Below are 22,547 nucleotides of genomic sequence, written 5' to 3' on the forward strand. Positions count from 1 at the left end.
GCAAGCCAAGCCCAGGGGGCGCCAGGTAGAGTACTGGTTACGGGTTCAGCCCAAGGGGGCGCCAGACAGGGCGCAGAAGGTTAAGGACCAGACAACGTCCGGGAAGAACTGCGAGGCTTGGGGCGTGCTAAAGGGGAGGTAAGGAGGCACGCATAGCCCTTAAGGCAGGAGTGCGCAGAGGCACCCATACAGAATAGGGGTAGTAATATTAGTACCGTTCACCAGGGAAAAAGGCAGCCTCCCATCTGAACCAATTATCATCAAAGACGTGGCAGGCGAGAACCAGAGGGTGCTGAGTACACCTTACGCGACGGTAGGGGGTGCTAGGGAGTTCACGGCCGCTCCTAGGCCCCACCCCCTGACACAAATATTAGATTTAGAAGTAGTATTGTTCATGCAGAATGTTAAGGAAATATGAGACTAATGCTGTCACGTAATGGAAAATACCCTCTCTATTATAAGCACCCCTTCCTTGTACCCTTACTTGCTTTATGTTAAAAACATAGCCTAGATTGCAAGTACATTTAGTGCTCATGAAAGGTGCCAGATTTAAACAGATGTCCTTTATTCATCTACAGAACACACACATTATGAACAGCAGCAGCAGTGAAAGCTTCTCCCTGCTACCAGCCAACATGCCTCTAGAGAGATCACTGTCAGAGAAAACATGAGTGCTGTCTGTCTGCATGCTTGTGAAGCATTTGGGCTCTTTGGTAGGGTGCCTTGTGGCCTTGGATGTAGGCACCTGTACATATACAAACATAAGCTCACTCTGCATTGTTACTTTAAGTTAAATTATGTTAAAAGTCAGTTCATTTAATCTTTATGAAAATATGAATTACTAAATAACTTGCATTTTTACTTTGAGGAAATAACCTGCAGTCCAAACTATGGACTTGAAACAAAGGCCAGCAAAGTCCATAGAAAAGTTTTTGTTGACTTGGGCTTTAGTTCAGCCCCTTTTTATGAACAGAAGTTTGTGTGATAGGGACCTTTGTGTATTTTAGGTGCAAAGTTCACTAAAATAAATTGTATCTGCGATAAAGAGTAGTGTATGGGTGTGTCTACACATGATGCTACATTGCCATAGGAATGTTTACATATGACCAGCAGTTACTTCACTGTAGTGACACACTCCCCGAGTATAGCGCACTGCTGTAATGAGGTAGCTGCTAAAAATAACCGTGCACCGTGTGTACGGCACAGTACAGACTGTTACTGCACTGTGATTTATTACTTCCAAAAGGAAGTAGCTGCTCTGCTTTCTGCCTCTTTGTGCTCCCTGCCTGATCTAATACGCTGCTTTCTGCTTCTTGCCCTATACCACTGTTGCCTCTCCCCTCCCTAAGTCTGCTGCGTGCCACACACAGAAGCTGCCTATGTCATTTTTAGCATCCATGTTACAGGTTTGCCACCCCTGTGCTACGGCATCATATCGAATAGCTGTATGTATGAAAAAGGGATCTTGTTTCAAGATTCTAGAATTTCCACTGAGTAGAACATGAAGCAAGTCACCTAACTTATATGTGGTCTAGTAAAATAAATATAATATTTAGGTCAAAGACTTTAAGATACTCAGATAAAGAGATACTAGATTTTCCTTCTAATGGAGCTATTATTGCCCACAAAGGTGAAAAATATATTAACCCTGGCTTGACTGAACCATAGGTGAAATCAGGTCCTTTTGTAAGCTGTCCCATGCATTATCTTTAGCATTCTGGTCTTTCAACATCCATAACTGTTTTCTCAGTTCTGAGCAGGCACCAAAGGGTGGAATGTTGCCTATTACAATAATAACAGTTGCCTAACTGTTAGCACATACTTCCTTTTGGTTGTCTTAAAAGAATTTACAATTTGATGAGACTAAGCAGGGGTTATATTTTTACTGTGTGTAGTGTATCTATCACAATGGACCTCTGATTCATGGTTAGGGCCTGTAGATCCCTCTGCTATACAGACTAGTAAATAATAGAGCATATTATCATGCACTGTGTTCTTTAGCATACAGTGAGTTTCAAGTATGAGACACTTTTCAAGAATATTGTGGAATTGCTTAGATTAGACTTTATGCAGTGTTATGCTGCTATCGCTAAATGATTGAACAGTGATTGAAATATAATTAGTACAGTAATTGATGCATGATTTATGACTTGTCACTTGCATGGTCCTTTTGAAGCCATGCCATGCTGTCATCTCATTACTGCTCCACTAAACTTGTGTTTGTTGACTCTTATTGTATCTGTGTTACCAGATCTTTATACTTGCGTCAACATGCTTCACTTAACTTTTGAATGATTTCTTGAAGTTCAAATTTAGCATGACCTTTTTAAGACCAGCAAAATACCTAATGCCACATTCTACCCAAGACTAGAGCTGAGTGATTTATTTTGTTGTTGTTGTTCAACAATAAAGTCAATTAGCTCCAAAAAAAATAGATTGAGAAAGGACTTACCTCACAATGCTCATCACCTGGAAGCTGGGACACTCATCTGAGAGGTTAGGAAACCTGTATTCAAATCCAAAGACAATTCAAGGCAGTGTACTAGAATCAAGGTTTCCTATTTCTCAAAATGCTGCTTATTTCCTGAGCGACAGTGTGTTCTGAAATAGGACTCTCTCCATTTCTTGTTGGAACTCTTCCACTAAAAAAAAAAAAAAAAAAAAAAAAAAAAAAAAAGCAAGTATTACTGTTCTTTATCAATATTCATGGAGAGCAAAATCAAAGGAAGTGGTTATCTAGCCTGGTGGTTAAGACACTTACACTTGCCTGGGAGATGAGCCATTTGAAATCCAGTTCTTGTTCCAGTGAATCTCTAATTATTTTACTTATGCAAAGTTAAACAGTCTCAAAAAGAGAGATTGAGACCTTGCCACCTTGGAATATCAGATATCTTGGCAATCAGGGAAAGCCTGACACTTAACTTGGAGGTCAAATGCATAGGTTCAACAATCCTGGAGCTGAGGGAATTCAAACTAGTTCCTCCAGGTGAATGTTCTAGCCACTGAGCAGAAAAGGAGGGGACTGTTTTTCCTAAGTGCTTTAATTCAGTGAAGCTAACTCTTTGTTTCCTTTGCTTTTTTTCTTACCAGGCATGAAAATGGAACATTTTGGCTCAGATGATGTTTTCCGTGTTAAATAAAAAGCTGCTTCTTCATTTCAACAAGTGAAATGAAAACAATTTTAAATTTTGGCTTTGAAACTGAGAATTTGATTATTTGCACATAGCCCTACTCCCAGTTGGGTGTTGATTAGAGAGGAGGAATTTCTGTTTAATATGAATGATGGATGGTGTGTGTAAATGCGTGCATATCTAGATACATATTTGCTGTGCCAAGCAGTGCTGCCCTCAAAGATGCTAAGCTGAACTTTTGCATGCTATCTTTTGAATGGAAATAGCCACTCTTGCACAGTTTTACAAGCTAGTTCATTAGCCTTGTCTCGTGATACCATGTGAATTGCATTGCACTGCTTCTGGTTTGGAAGGAGCACATGTGAAACAGTGCAGCATGTTTAAGAGTGCTACACACTGGCATTGTACATTTCTGGTGTAGACATATAGTTTCTGACTTCCTGCATTTTGAACAGAAGGAATGAAAGAATGGGGGTTAAGACATTTCTGATTTAGATAGGAGATAACATGTTTTGAGCTGCTTGAAATTCACTTTACATTGACTTGGGAATTATTTCCATGATGCTCTCTACATTAATGTTTGTTTATGTCTTAAAGTGGATATACAGTACTTTTGTGACTGAATGTAAACAAATTACTTTAAAACAGCTTAGGTTATGGGAAATCTTGCATTTATGGCAGCCTTAAGTAGAAGGTTATGTTTTGCTTTCAACTGGTATATAAAACATTTATTTGATATTGGATTTTTTTCCAGAAGGCTACTTTAACCACGTTGTGTAAGCACTGGCTATGAATGCTGTCTTTTATAGCAGACTGCTTAAGTGCAGCTTAGTTGCCAGTATAGTTTTTATTTTTTTTCTTTAAAATCCTTGGCATGTTATTACAGTGCTGTTATACAGACTACCACATTTCACAACTTCCTGAGTAATGCACAGAGCAGAACTCTGTAGGTACTTTCTCTTTCTCCCCTCCTCCCCCTTTCTCTGTCTGACTAGGTGGAGTCTGAATACTGCTTGTAGCATGCTCCCTCCCCCTTCCCTTTTTACCCAGCCCTTTCCTTTCTTGCACTGAGTTTCTCAGACTGGAATTGTAAAGTTTCAAAGACAGTGACCTCATAGTTACTGTAGAGCCTGGAAAGCGAGCATGCCTCTTTGCAGTATGAGACGGGCTGCTTAAAAACTGTTTCGAAAGAAGGCTTTTTCTCTTTTCACAATAAATGAGGCTGCTGCTTGGTTCAGATGTGAGAGGGTTGTTTCTAAGATAGAAGCAAGCAAGGAGGTGAAAAGAGGGGCTGTGAGAGAGTGGCCAAAGTTACAGATCACCGCGCTGTTGTAGGATGTCACCATTGTTCAGCTGGGTGGCCAAGGTAGGAAGAGTTTTCATTCATTCTTTTTTTTATGTATTTCTAAAAGAATAAAATGATCAGGAGTGCTCAACTTTCTTTTTAATGCTAACTCACAAAATTAGACTTGGGAAAAGAAATCTTTTTAATTTCACGTTTTGTCTGGAAGTTGGAAGCAGTTTTTTATGTTGTTTGTGTTGAGGTAAGTGGAAGTGGCTGTTACGGTTATTGCTGAATATTCTGGTCTATACCTGATTTGTGGAATAGAAAGCTATCATTTAAAACTGTACAGTAGGTGTGGTCTTATTGCTTATTTAGGTCTGACAGTTAAATTAAGTCTTGTTTGCTCCGGTTGTATAGCACTCCCACTTTTGTCCAGAATTGTACCCAGAGCTTTTACTAGCTGTTAATATGGGAACATTTTTAGGTGAAGGCAAAGCTAATACCACTTTGCATCCGACTGACCAGGACTGATGTAGCACTTTCCATTCAAATTGTGAAACTACATATATGTATTAGAAACAGTAACAGGAAGGATAGTTTTAAAAAAATCTGAAACATTATCAGATTAGTTCAGCTGAATTTTAGGGATAGCAGTGAATTGATTTTAAATTCTGTCTGCATAGCATCTATTCTATAGATGCAGTATACAAAAGACTACACACGATAGCATAGATCAGGAACCTTTGGTAAGTGAAATAGTTCAGTATGATGGGGAAGTGTTGATTTCACCCCCCCCCCCCCCGCCTCCCCTTAAAATCAAGCTGCTTGAAGAGGTTCAAACCAATCTGGAATTTAGCAACTTTCTCATTATATTTAGTGGCTTTTCAGTTTTCTGTGACAATTCAGAACACTGTAAAAAGGGAGAATGTGATCCAGCATATACACCCATAAAATCCAGCTCCTCTCCCCAGTTGCCACTGACTTTACAGAGGGAAAGCAGGCTAATCACTTGTGCCTCAGCCCCCTGCAATTTAAGATAGATTAAATGTGTACCTTATGGTGGTACATTATAATTCTATGTAATCCCAGTGAGGCTTTCAGAGAAAGTTTTGTATTTATTTATTTTTTTTTTAAGAAGTGCCTCATAATTAGGGTTTAAATTTGTCGTCAACCATTGTTCCTTTTCCCCTCACCTTCTGTTTCCTTATTCTCATTTTAAGTAGTTATAGCATTAGTAACATGTTAAAATTTACACTTTTATCGTTCTCACTGCTCTGGTCCTCCTACACTGGAGAGAAAAATGTCCACCCACTTGCACATTCTGTCTGCTGTATGACTACGCTTTTTTTAGTAGTTGCCCTGGAAATGACACTCAGACTTCCAATGCCAGGTGTGGCAAATATGTAGTCTGATGGATGATTGTAGCCAACAATTAATGATTCTGCTGAATAAATATTCAAGGGCCCCTAAGAGTGATGACACTCAAGTGTTAGTGGGTTAACTTGTTGGCTAGACAAAGCAATTGGACAGAAAGTAGTCAGGTTAGGAATATTTACAAGACAGGACTTGTAGTACACAGATGTGGCTAATTCTCCATAGCAAGTGACAGAAAATACCTCTCACTTGGTTTTAAAAAGTGTCATGCGTATTTTAAAAAAAAATCACTATGACCTTTTCAAAGCTGTTTCCTCTTACCTGCTATGTAGTGTTTAGTTTTATTCTACTATTAATCAATCTTATTGATAGCAAAAATAAACAATGTGGTTTTAGAAATTTGAAATTTAAACTTGTTAATACAAAAAATGTTACTGGGTGCCAAATAGATTAATAATAGCCTATTAGGAGGACTTCAGTTATTGGGAAATGCCACACCTAAGAGCAAATCCATGTCCTACAGTTTTTATCTGCTTCTCATCACATCCTGGTCTGTTCCATAATGGGGAGCGGTACAGAAAACAGAGCCTTCTGTAATCCTGCTATTTAAACAAAATATGTCTTAATAGAACAAATGCTTAGTACAGTTCAGCCCTGTAAACACTTACATAACAGTAACTTTTCCCTTTGAGCAATCTCTCTGTGAAAGTGTTAATACTGATACCTAAATGTTACTTTAACATTGCCCTTGGGTATGTTTTCACTGCTAAATTAAGTCAGGCTCCTAGTCAAGAGTTTCACTTAACCTGCATTGTCACTGGGATGCATTTTAGTGATGCTTTGAGCCCAAGCTAGCTGTGCCCATTCGGGTATAGATTCAAGCCAGTGAGATTTTCTGTTTGGGCTAGAAACTTACCCACTTAGCAATAGGCGAAACCACCTGGGTGCCAGTGTAACAGATAAATATCGATAATTGTTCTTAGAACAAAACATCAGAATGATTTTCAGTTAAATCACACACTAATTAAAATAAATTTTACTTTTAAAACTAGATCTACTTAAAATTCAGATGTAAAATTTACTACATTTACTGCAATCTATTAAAAACTTTTAAACGTAATAAAAATAATATTCCTGGCAGTGCATATTTGCTGCTGTAGCATTAAAGAAAGTTAAACAATTAGACTGGGGTAAGTTAATGGTCTTGCACCTAGAATCAGTTTGTTTAAAAGAATAAAGTAAGCGGGGGGGGGAGGAGCTCAACCTCCGGCTTGTGAGCCACATGCAGCCCACAGAGCCATCAGATCTGACGTGCGGGGTTCCCCACAGGTCCAGGAATTTGGTCATGGGGCAGCAGTGGCCAGCGATCTGGTTATCTTTCCTGATGCCAAATTCCCAAACCTCAAGCCCCTCATGCCCAGTGGGAGCCAGACTGTGCTCCCTTCCCTTTGTGGGTCTTGGTTGGGGCTGAGTCCCACCTCCCCGCCTGCCCCCCACAGGACCAGGCCACCCCCCTTCTCCCCTTCAGGGCTGGATCCAAGGCCCCTTCCTCCCTGGGGGGCTAGGTTATGTCTAGGTTACCGTATTTCCAGTTCCAACAAAGAGGGCACTTGTCAGAGGGACACCTAACTCCCCACCCACAGCCCCCCCCATCTCCCAGGCTGTGCTGGTGACCTTCCATCCCAACCAGCCCCCTGACCCTGATGGTGCCCCTCGCTTCTGACCCGCAGCCCCCCCAGCCCTGATGGTACCTCTCACTCCTGGTCCACAAGCCCGCTGTCCTTCCTGTGTCCTCATTCCCAGGCTACAGCCCCCCCCTGCCCTGGGCTGGGGCTCCCATGCAGTGCCAGGTGACCTGGCCACATCCTGCCTCCTCTTCACCGCCTGGGCAGTGTCTCCTGGCCCCTCACCCCTGGGAACATGGGCACTAGCCCCTGTGCTGCTGTCCTGGCCATGGAGTTCCCCGCTACCCTCAAAGGGTACCCCTTGCCTCGCTGGATGAGCAGGCATCCCCCCCTGCTGTACCCTAGCCCCAGTGCCCTGCCACCACTCCTCAGTGCCACCAGCCACCTGCTCCCCTCACATACCCATCCCCTTGCCCCCACTACCCTCCCATATGCAGCCCCCTTGACAGCTCTGGCCTTCCAACCCCTCCCCCACAGACTTAGTTGCATCCAGCTTCGAGGCTGCTCCCATAATCCTGCCTGGCTGCATACTGGTCGTGTGTGTGTGTGTGTGTGTGTGTGTGTGTGTGTGTGTGTACATGCAGACACACATGTGCTTGCTGCCTCCAATCGCTCCCCCGCCTGCTCCTACCGGTGGAGCAAAGCAAAATCCTGGACATTTGTTCAGATTTCAAAAAAACACCTGGCAGAGATTGGGGGACTCAAAAAGAGGACATGTTTAGTAGAACCCAGATGTATGGTAGCCTTATTTATGTCTCTCTCCCCTGCCTCCCTGCAGGGCTGTATAAAGCTTCCTTTCGCCTCCCATCCCCCTCCCATGGGGCCAGGTTGTCCCCCCCCCCCCCCCCATCCCTTTTTATGGCTGTATGTTGGACACTGTGGTGGCCCAAGGCTCTTGATTAGAACCACCATCCAACCCACGAGGGGAAAAAGGTTGAGCACCACTGAACTACACAACTGTAACTTTTTTGCAGGTGCTTAAAAATATCCTCTTCTTTTAAATCAATTCACCATTCAGTAAAATAATTCCTCATTCAGAGTTGAGCAAGTGATTGGGAGTTAAAGCAGAAAAGCTTCCAATTTATGAATAAAAACTGGTGTGGGAGACTGGGATCTCCTAGTTTTAAAATCTTGAAGGATAGGATGACTAGATAAAAGATGTTCAATTTACTAACTACAGATGATGCTTCCTTTCTTTAATAAATCAATTATTTTTAAATGCAATTATGTATTCACATTTAATTTAATTTTAATTAAGAAAAGCAACTAACAGTGCTTTTCTAATGTACTTTAATTGCAGTTTCCATTCATAAGCAGCTTAACACAAATCATGAATAGTAATTAACCAATTACTCATTTCGCATAATATTAAAAATGCAAACAAATATGTTGCAATACAATTGCATAAATGTATGTGTGTGTATATATCTTCTTAACAAAAAGAAATACCAAATTTAGTATAAAGCTATCACATGTTTCCACTGTGTGTTTAAGTTAATTGTGAATTGTTTGCTTCAAGAAAATAAAATCAGAAATATAAAAAAGAAAAGATTAAAATAAGAATTTAAGTCACAGTCATTATGGGTGATCTAAATAATTTTAATCTAACACCTAATGCTCCAATTTCTTTGAACCATTCATTCCCTTTTGTGATGAAACAAATTCTTTCAGAATTTACTGGGAAATAATGAGGGACAGGCAGGGCTTCCAGCACTTTATAGAACCATAAAACACACCCTTAAATTTATCAGTAGCCACAGGTAAGCTTTTACCTAAAATTGCTGGATCTGTATATTTATGGTAAAAAAATCAAACAAACATGTAAGAATTAGCCAATTTCTTTTTCACTGGGGTAGTCTCCATCCATTTAAAAAAATTGGTATAATGTCTGCCTTAGCAAGGCCACATTACTTGACTGAAGCCTCCAGGCACTACTTCTGAAGCATAAGAATAATGCTGGAATCTCTCTGTTTTTCCTGAAACTCTGATACCATCTAGTGTGGTCCATTAGAGTTACTCTTGCAAAAGTTCAGTCATGATTTATATTGTAAAATTCTGTATTCGGTGTTGGTCACTTGGTTATAATAGGCCTTTCTGAAGAAAAAAATATTCTAGTATTTAAGTGGTTAGCTTAGGTGTGAAACTGCACCTAGTATAGTGTTTTGCCTTGGAGTTTTGCCCTAGGCAGTGTTTCAAATTTTAAGAAGCTTGGAGAGCAAGAGCTTTTATTTTTGTTTGCTTTTAACACACAAGTTTCAAAACCCCCCTATTTATCTTTTTATGATACCTTTTTTAACATTCAAGTCAACCCAGTATTGGCAATCCATTTTTTTAATGTCTGGTTAAACCTGCGCTTAATTCTTCTATGCCCCCAACAAATGTTGGCCAACTGTGCTCCTTCATAGATTTCATAGACATCAGGGCTAGAAGGGACCTCAGAAGATCATCGAGTCCAGCCCCCTGCCCAAAGGGCAGGAAGTCGGCTGGGGTCATAGGATCCCAGCAAGATAAGCATCCAATTTACTCTTGAAGGTGTTCAGTGTAGGTGCTTGAACCACCTCTGATGGCAGACTGTTCCAGACCTTGGGGGCTCGGACAGTAAAGAAATTCTTCCTTATGTCCAGCCTGAAACGGTCTTGCAGGAGTTTGTGACCGTTTGACCTCGTCATCCCTTGGGGCGCTCTGTTGAACAAACATTCCCCCAGATCCTGGTGGTCACCCCTGATAAACTTATAGGTGGCCGTCAGATCACCCCTGAGCCTGTGCTTTTCCAGGCTAAAGAGTCCCATGGCTCTCAGCCTGTCATCGTAAGATCTGTTTTCCTGACCTCTGATCATGCGTGTGGCTCTCCTCTGGACTCTCTCAAGCTTCTCCATATCCTTTTTGAATTGTGGAGCCCAAAACTGGACACAGTACTCCAGCTGCGGCCTCACCAAGGCCGAGTACAAGGGGAGAATGACGTCCTGGGATTTGCTCGAGAAGCATCTATGGATGCAAGCCAGCGTTTTGGTCGCTTTACGAGCCGCAGCATCGCATTGCAGGCTCATGTTCATCTTGTGGTCAATGATGACCCCCAAGTCTCTGTCTTCTGTAGTGCAATCCAACATAGCACTGCCGAGCCTATAAGGATGCTTCAGGTTTTTCCTCCTAAGGTGGAGAACCTTGCATTTTTCGGTGCTAAACACCATGAGGTTCTCGTCCGCCTATTTGCTGAGCTTGTCCAGGTCAGCCTGGATCACCCGCCTATCTTCTGGCGTGGATGCTTTGCCCCAAAGTTTGGTGTCATCGGCGAACATGGCCAGTCCACTCCTGACTCCAATGTCCACATCATTAATGAAGCTGTTGAACAGTATGGGTCCAAGGACAGAGCCTTGAGGGACCCCACTGGTCACAGGGCACCACGATGAGTGGCTGCCATCAATTACAACCCTCTGGGTCCAACCATGGAGCCAGTTTCCCAGGCAGCGGATCATGGTGGAGCCAAGGCCACAACTGGCCAGTTTGGCCAAGAGGTGATCATGGGATACCAGATCAAAAGCTTTTTTGAAGTAAAGATATGTGACATCAATCTCTTCTCCCTCGTCCAGGTGATAGGTCACCTGGTCATAGAAGGAAATTTGGTCAAACAAGACCTACCCGCAACAAACCCGTGCTGGCTATCCCTTAGGATGTTAGCCTGGGCCAGTCCATCAAGGATGGCCTCCTTAATAAACTTTTCTAAGATCTTCCCAAGGATAGAAGTCAGGCTAATGGGCCTGTAGTTAGCCGGATCCACTCTCCTCCCTTTCTTGAAGATTGGCACCACATTGGCCTTCTTCCAGTCTTCGGGCACTACACCAGAGCGCCAGGAGTTTTCAGAGATCCGTGCCAGGGGCGGGGCTATGACGCTCGCCAGCTCCTTGAGTACCCTGGGGTGCAGATTGTCAGGGCCAGCTGACTTGAAGGTATCCAGCTTCTCAAGGTGTTCCTTCACAAGGTCAGCATTGATGGAGGGTAGGGGATCCCCATCACCTGGATCTCCCTGTCCCATAGCGGGCAAGGGCGTCCCATGGGACTGATGAAAGACTGACACAAAGTACCTGTTTAATAGGTTGGCTTTTTCCTGGGCGTCAGTTGTCAGTTGCCCCATCTGGTTTAGCAGGGGTCCAATGTTGCCCTTGTTTTTCCTCCAGCTTCCCACATATCTGAAAAAGGACTTTTTGTTGTCCTTGATGCTTGAAGCTAGTTGGAGTTCAGTTGCAGCCTTGGCTTTCCTGGTTTGCTCTCTGCAGGACCGGACCAGTGCAGAATAATCCTCCTTGGAAGTGAATCCCGTCCTCCATCCTTTGTAGGCTTTCCTTTTTAGCCACAGGAGGTCCGCTAGGTCCCTGGAGAGCCAGGAGGGCTGCTGTGCCTTCTTGCTGCCTTTCCTCCGTGTTGGAATAGATTTAGCTTGTGCATTGAGGATCACTTCCTTGAGAAGCAACCACTCTTCTTGAACTCCCATCTCCCTGGGGTCGTGGTCCCTGAGGGCCTGACCGACAAGCCTCTTGAGCTTGTCAAAGTCGGCTTTTCTGAAGTCAAGGACTTCTGTGTTGCTGACTGGCTTGCCAGCTTTACGATGGATGGTGAAGGTGATCAGCTCATGGTTGCTGTCACCCAGCTTCCCATCGATCACTAGGTCGCTGATTAGGTCGTCCCCCGTAGCCATTTCACTGCAAACCTTTTTATGTAAATGGAGAACAGATTTGCCTTGTCTTAAGAAGAATCCTATACCATTTAACACAATCCACTAGCCAAGAAGCTTCGTTGGGAGTAGGAGCGAACTGCAGTCTCCTGTAGATTACAGTCCATACTTTTGCTGTTTTTATTATTGCCCACAAACATCTATTTTAGTACATCTGAAGGGGCTCTAATCTGGGAGACAGATGAATTATATAAGAGGAATAGTAACTGCAATCTCTTGGTGATTTTCTGGTGATATATGAACTAAGAAACAGATAGTGAATGATTACAAGGAAAAGGGATCTAGCTATATGACCTTACTCATGGGAGTATTTTTACTGAAATGAGTGGTATTTCCTGCATTATTAAGGATTGAGACCACATTGTTGCAATAACATCTGAGAACAAAGAATTAGAGGTGCACCGATACATCGGTCCCATATCGGATCGGCACCAATATAAGGAAAATGACTGTATTGACAATTGGGTTTTTTGGCTGATGTGGCTGATAAATGCCCTGTGTTCACGCATCTGGGTCTGGCTGGTAAGTCTGTTGTGAGAGAAGGGGTGTGGGGGAGGGGTAGATAGAAGCCCCTGTGGTGAGGGAAGGAGCGGGGCTGGGGCTGGGGCAGGCGCTGCACAGCCAGGGTGGGGTCTGGGACAGAGCCACAGGTGTCTTGTATGGGGGGGCACAGGGAGGGGGTGACAGCTCCAGCCTCTGTGCACACCCTAGGATAGCATGGATGACATGTGCCCCTGGATCTGCACATGGGGTGAGGGTGGGCTACCACTGCGGGCTGGGGCCAGCACTAGGCTCTTCCTGGTGAAGGCTGGGCTGGGCTGTGCTCGGGGTGGGCCATGGCAGTGCTGGGAAGGAGACTACAGGGTGTCCTGCAGCCACCCCAAAATTCACTGTAGCCCCACCCCCACCCCAGCGCTGAGTGCAGCCCAGCCCAGCCTCCTGCCAGAAAGAGCCCAGTGCTGCCCCAAGCCTGCAGTGGCAGCCCACCCTTCCCCATGCACAGATCTGGGGGCACATGCCCCCCATGTCCTCCCAGGATATATGCAATGGTGGGTGCCTCCCTTTCCCCATGCCACCCTTGGACAAGCCATGGCTCCATCCTGTGCCCCACCCTGGTTTTGCAGTGTATGCCCCAGTGCCAGTCCCACTTACTCCCTCATTGTAGGGCCTCCACTTGCCCCCCCACACATATTGGCTCCAGGATTTTAATACAAGAGTAAGAATGTTTGCCTTAATGGAGCAATTCATTGTTATTCTTGAAGTCTGCCTGAATTCACATCTGTTTTTCTGAGGTGTGATGATTATACAGGGGGTAAAGCCAGGTAGAATCAGGCCCATGATGTTCTTGTGTCTGTCTGCTACTGTGCAAGTACAGCTAAGTAACTTCCTATGTGTTTGTAAATGATCATGTACATTTATGGTACTAAATAAATAATAGTTTTTCTAAAGTGAAGTTCTCAGCCATGTAAATTTCAGCTCGCAAAGACTTTCTACTAAGTCATTTAAACCTCTTAGTGAATTTCTTATAAGCAGCCTCTTTGAGGTCCCCATGGCCCAAATCTAATGACGTGATTTCTAGATAGACTAAGTGATTAGCTGAGCTTGTTATTTTGCATCCTATGCTGGGCTCTAACCTCCCAAACTCAAATTGAACATTTAGACCCTATTTGATTCTGTTTGATTTGCTTACCCCCAAAAATCTTCTTAAGTGATTCTATTTGTATGAGGAAAGCAAGCACAGGTTGTGACTCAATTTGGCAAAATTCCCGCATGTTCAATGGTAGCAGGAGAGAGTCCCTGGCCTTATGGTGAAATGAGAGAATACAATAGAGTACTTAGAAGTTTGCATATGTGATTGTGCAGTTCAGTTTTATGAATGTGTCTTGTTGTCAGCTTTGCAGTCAAAAACACCACTCATGTAGCTAAGAGGTCTAATTCAGGAGCGTTCAGTGCTTGGCCTGTGGCTGGTGGAGCAACATCATCCCGCCCATGACTGAAAATTCGGTAGTGGCATCACTAATTGTTGCTCCTCTGCTGCCAAATTTCTGGACCCATGGGAGTGCTGTGGGCTGGACTGGGTGTGATCAGGGTAGTTCAGGACCCAATCTTGGTGCATGAGGCTGATCCAGCTTATGGACTGAAGCAACAACTCATCCAGCCTGTGGGATTAGTAGGTTGAGCATCACTGGTCTAATGTAGTGGAACAGTCATTTGAGGTATACGTATCAAAGGTTGATCTGACTGCAATTGAGCTCTGAATTCCCCAAATACAAACATCTTTTGTGAAAACATGGCAAATGCAGAACAAGTACTTGAGCAAAAGAATTACACAAATATCATCTACCCCCAGCTTTCATTCTCCTGTTCTGCTCCTGTAGCTGCTCTCAATAATTTGTAAGAGTCACAGTTCCTTTTCTAATTATCTCAGCACTTCACAGATCACTTTCTACCTTTTGCTCTGCTCCAGCCTACCAAAATGCTAGTCCAGAAACCACTGATGTTCCTTCACAGATGAGCTCAGAGGAATACAAGAATATTACAGCTCACATTTTCTATCCTCCTCAGAATCTAGGAACATCAACATGTCTGTGAATCTTCTGCTTATGGGGAAATTGTATTATCAACCTTGTTTCTGTGCCAGCTAGTAAAAACTTAAGTGTTTAAAAATCAAGTTAATTCTGAAATTAACGTTCAAGGTTGGATGAGCAGTATTGGGTAGTGTGTGTAGCTGAGAGGTTGATGAGGATGTGGGAGGTAATGTAAGAGTGATGTTGTAGCTGTGATGGTGCAGACATGTGAGAGGCAAGGATTGCTTAGGTTGATGTCTGTTGATAGGACTAATTATGTAGTTAGGGTAAAGTTACAAAAGTTTTTGAATTCAAGGCATTGTTCCTCAGGTCTCTGATTATAGGAAGCTAGGAACAGCATAGTGAAGTACAGCATAGAGGAGGGAATGAGAGAAATTCTCGCATGTAACAGACACAATTAGAAAAAGAAAAGAAGCTGATTCCTGGGAGGGGGGATGGGGAGGGAGGGTGTGGTCAGTCTCACCTTCCTTGTGTGGAAAAAATTCAGGAGTTGGATAAATTACAATGGGCCATAAATCCAGTATCAGTGTTTAATCCAGGGGTGGATAAGTATTTCAGCTGGAGGGCTGCTTAATGAGTGGTGAGCTGCTGAGGGCTGCAAGGGTAGCCCTGCCCCTTGACAGATTCCCACCCCCTGGTCACCATCTTGGGACCAGAAATCCCACCCCTGACCTTTGCCACCAGAACTCCTTCCCCTTGCCCCCAAAAGTACTTCTTTTGACCGGGGGGGGGGAGGGAGGGTGGAGAGCAGGGTTTGTCATCTGAACCAGAAAAAAAACCAAATCGTATGTACTAAAAGTCAAACATTTACTATAATGTATTTTAATTATATTACAAAATTTTTTTTGTCATGACTTGTTCTTGTGTAGTCAGTGTATATAGAGGTGACTGCATAATAGGTCAAAAATCAAGTTTTGTGTGTTGAGGAGAGTGTGGGGTTTGGTTGTGCACACACACCATACACACATGTGGAGTTTGTGAGGGGGTGTGGCTGTGTGAGGGGGCAGAGGGTATGCTGTAAGGTGTGTGCATACTTGGGAGGGTGGTTGGGGTAGATTGTGTGTGTGGGGGAGTTGTGGGGTGCGAGGAGTGGGGCACACTCCTCTTGGGGTGCTTGTGGTACTTCTGCCCGGTGGCACACAACTCCAGTCATAGCTACACATGGCAACAAGGAACACAGCCAGGCCAGCCCACCTCTATCACGTGGCACTCCCTGTATTTTGCCCACCCCTGGTTAGTCCTTGGTTCTTCATGTTCAGCAAGCTTATGAATTCTTGTTCCCAGGTGTTTTTTATAGGTGTTCAGTAGATTTCCCTTGAGCAGGAAGATAGTGAGGTCAGAGCGAGAGAGGGGTGGTTCTGTAAGCAGTGTGCTTCTAATGGCGAGTATATGTCTCCATCCTTTATTTGTGCACATCTTGTGAGAGTTCATTCTCTTGCCTAGTTGCTGTTTAGTTTCACCCAAGTAGATGCCATAAAGGGATTTGGTGCATTGGATTAGATGTATCACAGTTTGAAAAAGGCATGTATCCCAGCCGCCAGTGGAAGGTTTGGGATTGATAGTGTGGTCGGGGTAGAAAGGTAAGAAAGGTTTATTGACTTAACAAACACATGACTACGCGTAGTAACAAAACAACAAGGACAGACTATAATAATTTGCGTTGGCAACTTATCGGCAGTCCCCTCTGATACCTGATGTACAACAAGTTCTTTTCCACAAAGCTCAGTGAAGTTGGGCGTCCCCAATCAACGCTGTCCGAGGGGTACCAGGAAGGACTCTGGTATTCAGTCCTCGGGCTCCTCGAGATTGACGGGCCCACCGAATCCAGGTCAGCAGCTCATCTTAAATCGGTAACTTATTTCGCTGAGCTGCATCTTCCTTCTAAACGATTTCCGGATGTACTAGCTAATGTATAACTTCTGAGCTATGCTGATAACTTACAGCAATCCAGATTCTCCCACTGCAAACTTTTCTTAGGACTGACCAATAGCAGTACAAGGCTTGCATTCTTCTGATAAGGTTAATTTTTACTACGCCACACAGCCTGCTACTTCTACAAGGCTTTGTTAAATTTACTAGGCCTTACTACATCTTTGACTTTAATTAGGCTCTTAACAACATATAGCTTAACATCTGAACAAATGACAGAAAAACATGGTCTAATTTTCACAGAGCTTTCAGCTAGCACTTTTATCACACAGACATAATTTCAGCTGTCACAGCATGTGTAGGAACCATGGATCTGATGAACACCTTCTAAATGGGAGGTGTTAATAGTGGTGGCAGTAGAGCTGTGCTGACAAATTAGGCATTTCTTGCAAAGATAAGGCTGTGTTCCACTTAATAGTTTCATAGAGTCAGAAGGGACCTCAGTGGGCCGCTAGTCTGATCCCCTGCCCCTGGCAGGCAAGAAAAGAGTCACCAGCCCTGGGGTCATGTGATCCCAGCCAGGTGCCTGTCCAGTCTCCTCTTGAAGGCCCCCAAGGATGGGGCCAAAATGTCTGTTGAGCAGCGGAGAGTTTGCTTCTGATGTTCTGGGCAAAGATGAGAGGCTGTTTGAAAACCAGGATTAGAAGGGCTAGGAATATTTCTCTCAAGGTCTGATCTTTGCTCAATATGAGCTGTAGTTGTTTGGTGATTCTTCTGACTGGTTCCAGTGTGGGCTGGTAGGTGACCACCGGGGCATATGGTCACAGAAGGTTTTCTTTTTGTATTGTAGTAGCAGGTTACTGCAAGGTAGTTGGATAGCTCTTTCAAGCAAGCAGTCTATTTTTTTTTTTTTTTTACTAGGGTGTCATCATTGGATAAAGGCAGATTTTAGGCTGGTCAGGTGTGCATCACGAAGGTTCTACTTAAAGAGTAGATGCAGTGGTATCTGGGGGCCTTGCTGTAGAGAACAGCCTTTTCTGGTGTGCTTGGGATCATTGCTGGTCTTGTGGACAAAAGTATGACAGTCAGTAGGTTTTCTCCAGGTTGGTATATCTTTGTGCCCATAGCTGTGCTCATGGTTTGGAGGATGTAGGAAGTAATACTTTGACAGGGTTCCTTTAATCAGGCATTGCCCTGGAGGAAAAATGGTAGATTTTGTCAAAATTAAAGGATTAGAGCTTTACTTTTAATGGACTGAAAAATTGTGGTATCTTGTTGAGAAAAAAGGTCAAATCTTTTATTTTGTTGGTATTTTAAATAATAATAAAGATGTGCAAAATATTAGATGTGCTCCAAGGAAATCTTATGCACTAAATGAGATGTGTGGGATAATAGCCTGAAGAATGAATAAATAAAGGCTTCAGTGAGCAAGTAGATTTTTAAGAAGGGAGTTACAGGGGTTGATGGTGCTTGGTACAACGAAGTTGATGGTTTTACTTTTGTGAACTTATTGTCATGTGCATGGTTGCATTTGTATTGTGAGTTTTTTTCAGAATAAAAATCAATGTTTTTGGCAATACAAAAGTAAAGGTTATCTAACATCTGTAAATGCTGTGTTTTTAATGAAAGTGATTTACAGCAAAACCTTTCTAAAGACTCACAGTTGCTTTTCTGTGGAGAAAGGGAAGAGTTCAGTAGATACCTTTATTTGGTAAGGTCAGAATAACATTTCTGCTACAATTGCCTCCTCTTGCTTTTTTATGTGCACTCAGGCTACTGGATGACTGATTCAGTGGTCCTAGATTGGATGGTTAACTACTTAAGGTACTTGAGAGATGTGTGGTATAGACTTAAAGCCAATCAGTGGAGTTGGAAGAGCATATATACCCCATTCTAGTAGGTGAATGGAGTCATCCAAAGGAGACCAACAAAGTATTTTTTTTAAATTTAATTTCTTCCCTTTTTACTACCACTTCTTGAACTTGAGGCCTGAAATTTAATTCTCTGTACTCCCCACTTTTTGTGGAGAAATTTTAACTCCCTCTCCCCCCACCACCCCTTTATTAGAAATATTGGGAATGGAAATATTGTCTTCATAGCAGAATGTGTAGAAATCTTGTGACTCTCACCAAAACAGAAGCAGATAGAGGGATTATATCTTCTTTGCAATAAATATGTATTTATCAGTAGGAGAATTGATTTCTGCTACCTGTCCTGATTTAAATCTTAGGGCATTTTTACATGTGTTGTGGGACATGGTGCTGGACACTTTAATTAGCGAGCTGCTCTAATTAAAAGTTCCTGCACATCACGTGTATCAGCGTTGCTACATATCCCTATGCTAAAAAAATGGCACTTTGACCTAAACTTCATTGAACATGTCTTATTTCAAAGTGCAGCACTGCCATTTTTTTTCAGTGTGGAGATGCACGGTGGTGCTGATGCATGTGACACGGGAAGCTGCCGGAGCACATCAGTTTCCATGCTCCAGCAGATTTGATTAATCAAGGCTGCTCTGACGTGCTGGATTTCCAGCATGTTGGAGCAGGCTCTGCACACATGTATAGAAGCCCTTAGGGGAGCAGATGGTAGTGATCTAATTGAAAAATGCACCGTCCCTGGCAGTAAAGGCAAAGCCCCTCAAAAATCATCAGGGTGGAAAAAAAGGTTCATTCTTAATTCATCTAGCACAGGATAAAAATCTTAATGAAGACTTATCCCTTGACTCTGCCATAGTCTGTTACTCAACCTGCTAAAGGAATATAAAAAGGCCATGGGCAGTCCTCAGTTTTACCTTGACCCATAGACACTGTAGTGGCATTCACTTGTGTTTTCACTGTGTTTTTCCCTTTTGTTAGTTAACTCCTGTTAAGAACACATTCTAGTTTTCCTGGGGAAAACAAAGCCTTTCTTATTTCCTTGATCCCACTGCCAGACCTCAAGAATGCTAGGTTTGGCAGTTCATTATCAAAAAGGTTTTATGCGGCAGCTGCTCCTCAGTATTGTGTGGAAAATGGGAAGTAAGTGACAGACAGACACACAGTTGCATTCACATACACATATGCCCGTACATGTGCACATGAAGAGATGCACAGAGATACCTGCACACACATGCAGACAGACATGCACACAGTAGGCAAAACTAATATAAATATTCAGCGCTTTTCTCATACTCATTTTCAGTTCAAGGAGCTTTGTAACCAAGTTTCTATTAGATTTTAGGAGTTGCATTTGCACATTTACTGGACCATTGGTCTGGGGCTATAGCACCAATCAGCAAAGCTCATTGCCACTGTTGTCATGGAAATTTGGATGGTTACCACTTCTTTTTAATTGTTGCATGCTGTTTTTCTTTTGTTTCTTTGGACCTTTTCACAGTTTCAAACCATCAAAAATGCAAACGAGAAAAAAGCAAGGAAGTAGTAGAAAAAAGATCTTGCTTTTTGAAGTATGTATACAAAGATCTATCTTAAAAGTTAATAAATAGTTAACAGAGTTTTGACCCAAGATAAAGCCAGGAATTTCACATTTCAGCTAAAACCCCTGTGACAATATGGGTTGCTAGGGAAAGTTGTCTGAAGAAATGCTTCACTTATTTTACTTAATATCTGTTCATCAGAGAGTCTCTTATAGAATTTTGTACTTTAAAATGCATTTCTGAATTATGTTAAGAGAGGCAAACAGTTCTTGGATTTATATCTTTTATTAGACCAACCAACTATATAGTTGGGATAGAGCTAGACAGGCTTTTGAATGCAAGACGTTCTTCATCAGATCTGAGCAGCGGGAGCCAACACAGTATAGTAAAAGAAACAGTTGCAAGAATGGGGAGAGAAATTCCCAAAGCTAGCAGACACACAGGGTGCAGACAAATTACATTTATTGTGTGATCAGCCCCCTGAAAGCACTCTACAGCTGTTCCATAACACATGTGTACAGCTGCAGAGCGTTTTTAAAGTGGCTGATCACACAACAAATTTACCCTCATCAGGTGAGAAATCAGGTGAAGGTGTTCCACTTTGGAGCACCTGAGGGAACTTGTATTTCCCTAGGCTTAATTTGTGGCAAGATTGGGGCGGGGCTGGTCTGGTCTGATGTAGCCCAGCCCGCCCCTGGGCCTGTCTGCAGGAAGGGAGGGAGAAAGCTGGAAAGGGAGTGAGCTTCTGGCTGGGAGTTGCCTGGCCTGAGCTGGAGGCTGATGGGGGAGGGGGTAGGTTGATTGGAGCCCCTCTGCCTTGTGCCTCCCCCACCAGTCCCCCTTCCTTCAGCTCAGGCTGGGCAAACCCCAGCTGGCACTCTGCTCTCCTTCCCCTCCTCTCCCCTTCCTTCCTTCAGACGGCCTGGGGGGTGAGGGAGTGGAATTGGGGGAGAGGGGCATCTCCTTGGCTACAGGTGGCCTTGATTACCCCCTCCTCCCCAGCCCAACAGGTGAACATCTGTTCAGCCAGGGTGGGCTTTAACTCATGGTGCTTTTTATAAAGCACCATGAGTTAGATCAGGGGGGTCTGCATATTCGTCAGTGCCCACAATTAGCAGAAGAATAGAAGCGAATTACTGGGATATCAAGACCTAAAAGGGAAGAGGTTCTTTCTCACTGTTCATGTAGGGGGAGAATTCAGGAATCAGTAGATTATGAAGAGGCCTAAAACAAGTAACACCAAATCATTGTTAAGCCCATGTGTCTTAGTATCCAGACAGCTTATGATTTTTTGTTCCCAAGTTCACCTTTTGAAGGTGTCAGGTAGATTTCCCTTGAGCGGAGGGTAGTGAAGTCATAGCAGGAGTGGTTGTTCTGTGAGAAACGTGCTCCTAATGTTGGGTGCATCTCTGTCATTTATATTTCTGCTATGGGAGTTCATTCTAGTGAGTAGTTGCTTTGGAGCAGTTGCTGTTTTGTTTCACTCATGTAGTTGCCACGAGTGCATTTGGTGTATTGGCTTAGGTATTACATTTGGGGAAAGATATGCATAGGAACCATGGATTCTGATTATTTGGTTATGGGGGGGAGGGCGTTGATGAAAGTAGTCAAGATGCACTGACAGCTTAAGCATTTCTTGAGAAGTCAAAGTTGTGTCCCACTTGATGTCTATTGGGAAACGGGGAGCTTGCTTCTAAGCTGGGCAAGGTGAGATGGAGTTATTTGAAAGCCAGGGGTGGAGGGGGCTGGGAATATTTCTCTCAAGGTCTGATCTCTGTCTGGTATAGGCTGTAGTTGTTTCATGATTCCTTTGGTCAGTTCCAGTGTGTGGTGATAAATGACCACCAAGGAGGTTTATTCACAGGGGTTTTCTTTTTGTATTGTAGCAGGTTAATGCGCAGTTTTTGGATAGCTCTTTTGAGCATATGATCTAATTTTTACTGGAGTATCCTTGTTGCATAAAGACAGATTTTAGACTGGCTACATGGGCATTACAAGAACATGATAATTTTAACTAACTAATGCTGTCTTCTGTTCCTATAGTATGGTATGTTATGTGAGGTTAACTGCTGAATAAAGACAGCCAAAGTGAAATATGAAGATACTGAAGTATGTATAATTGTATGCTAATGTTATGGTAATTGTGTCTGACATAATTAAAAACATTTTACAGTCATTTACTTATTATAGTTGGCTTCTTAATGGGCCAGTTCCTATTTCAATAACATTGTTCTTGGGTTGGGGACATGTTAGCTTCTTGTAATCACTTTGGCTGACTGTGGACATTCAAGGAGTCTTTCCTTGAAATCTTGGCTCCCTTGGCTTCCATTACTCCAGAGGTGTCAAACTTGTACTGGGCTGGTTCTGGGCTGTAGGGTTCCTCACAGGCTGGATGTGCAAGGCAGGTGGTGTCTGCAGTGGTGGCAGGGCCAGTGGCTGCATGCCCTAGCAGAAGCAGCACAAGCAGCAGT

The 22,547-nt window shown here is 43.2% G+C and overlaps 1 protein-coding gene across 8 annotated transcripts in view; it reads left to right on the forward strand.

Moving 5' to 3' along the window:
• Nucleotides 1-22,547, forward strand: part of TBC1D1 (TBC1 domain family member 1) — a 182,124-nt gene that overhangs the window by 45,889 nt on the left and 113,688 nt on the right. The window contains exon 1 of one of the 8 annotated variants that reach the window (XM_090035749.1): nt 4,200-4,497. The exons of the other annotated variants lie outside the window; for them this stretch is intronic. Coding sequence (XP_089891875.1) covers nt 4,468-4,497 — 30 coding nt within the window. The 5' untranslated portion in view covers nt 4,200-4,467. Of the gene's footprint in view, nt 1-4,199; nt 4,498-22,547 lie in introns of those variants that run through there. 8 annotated transcript variants of the gene reach the window in all.

Source organism: Crocodylus siamensis, chromosome 2 (assembly GCF_052110815.1).
Source record: "Crocodylus siamensis isolate JL-2025a chromosome 2, ASM5211081v1, whole genome shotgun sequence".
Classification (NCBI taxonomy): Eukaryota; Metazoa; Chordata; order Crocodylia; family Crocodylidae; genus Crocodylus; species Crocodylus siamensis.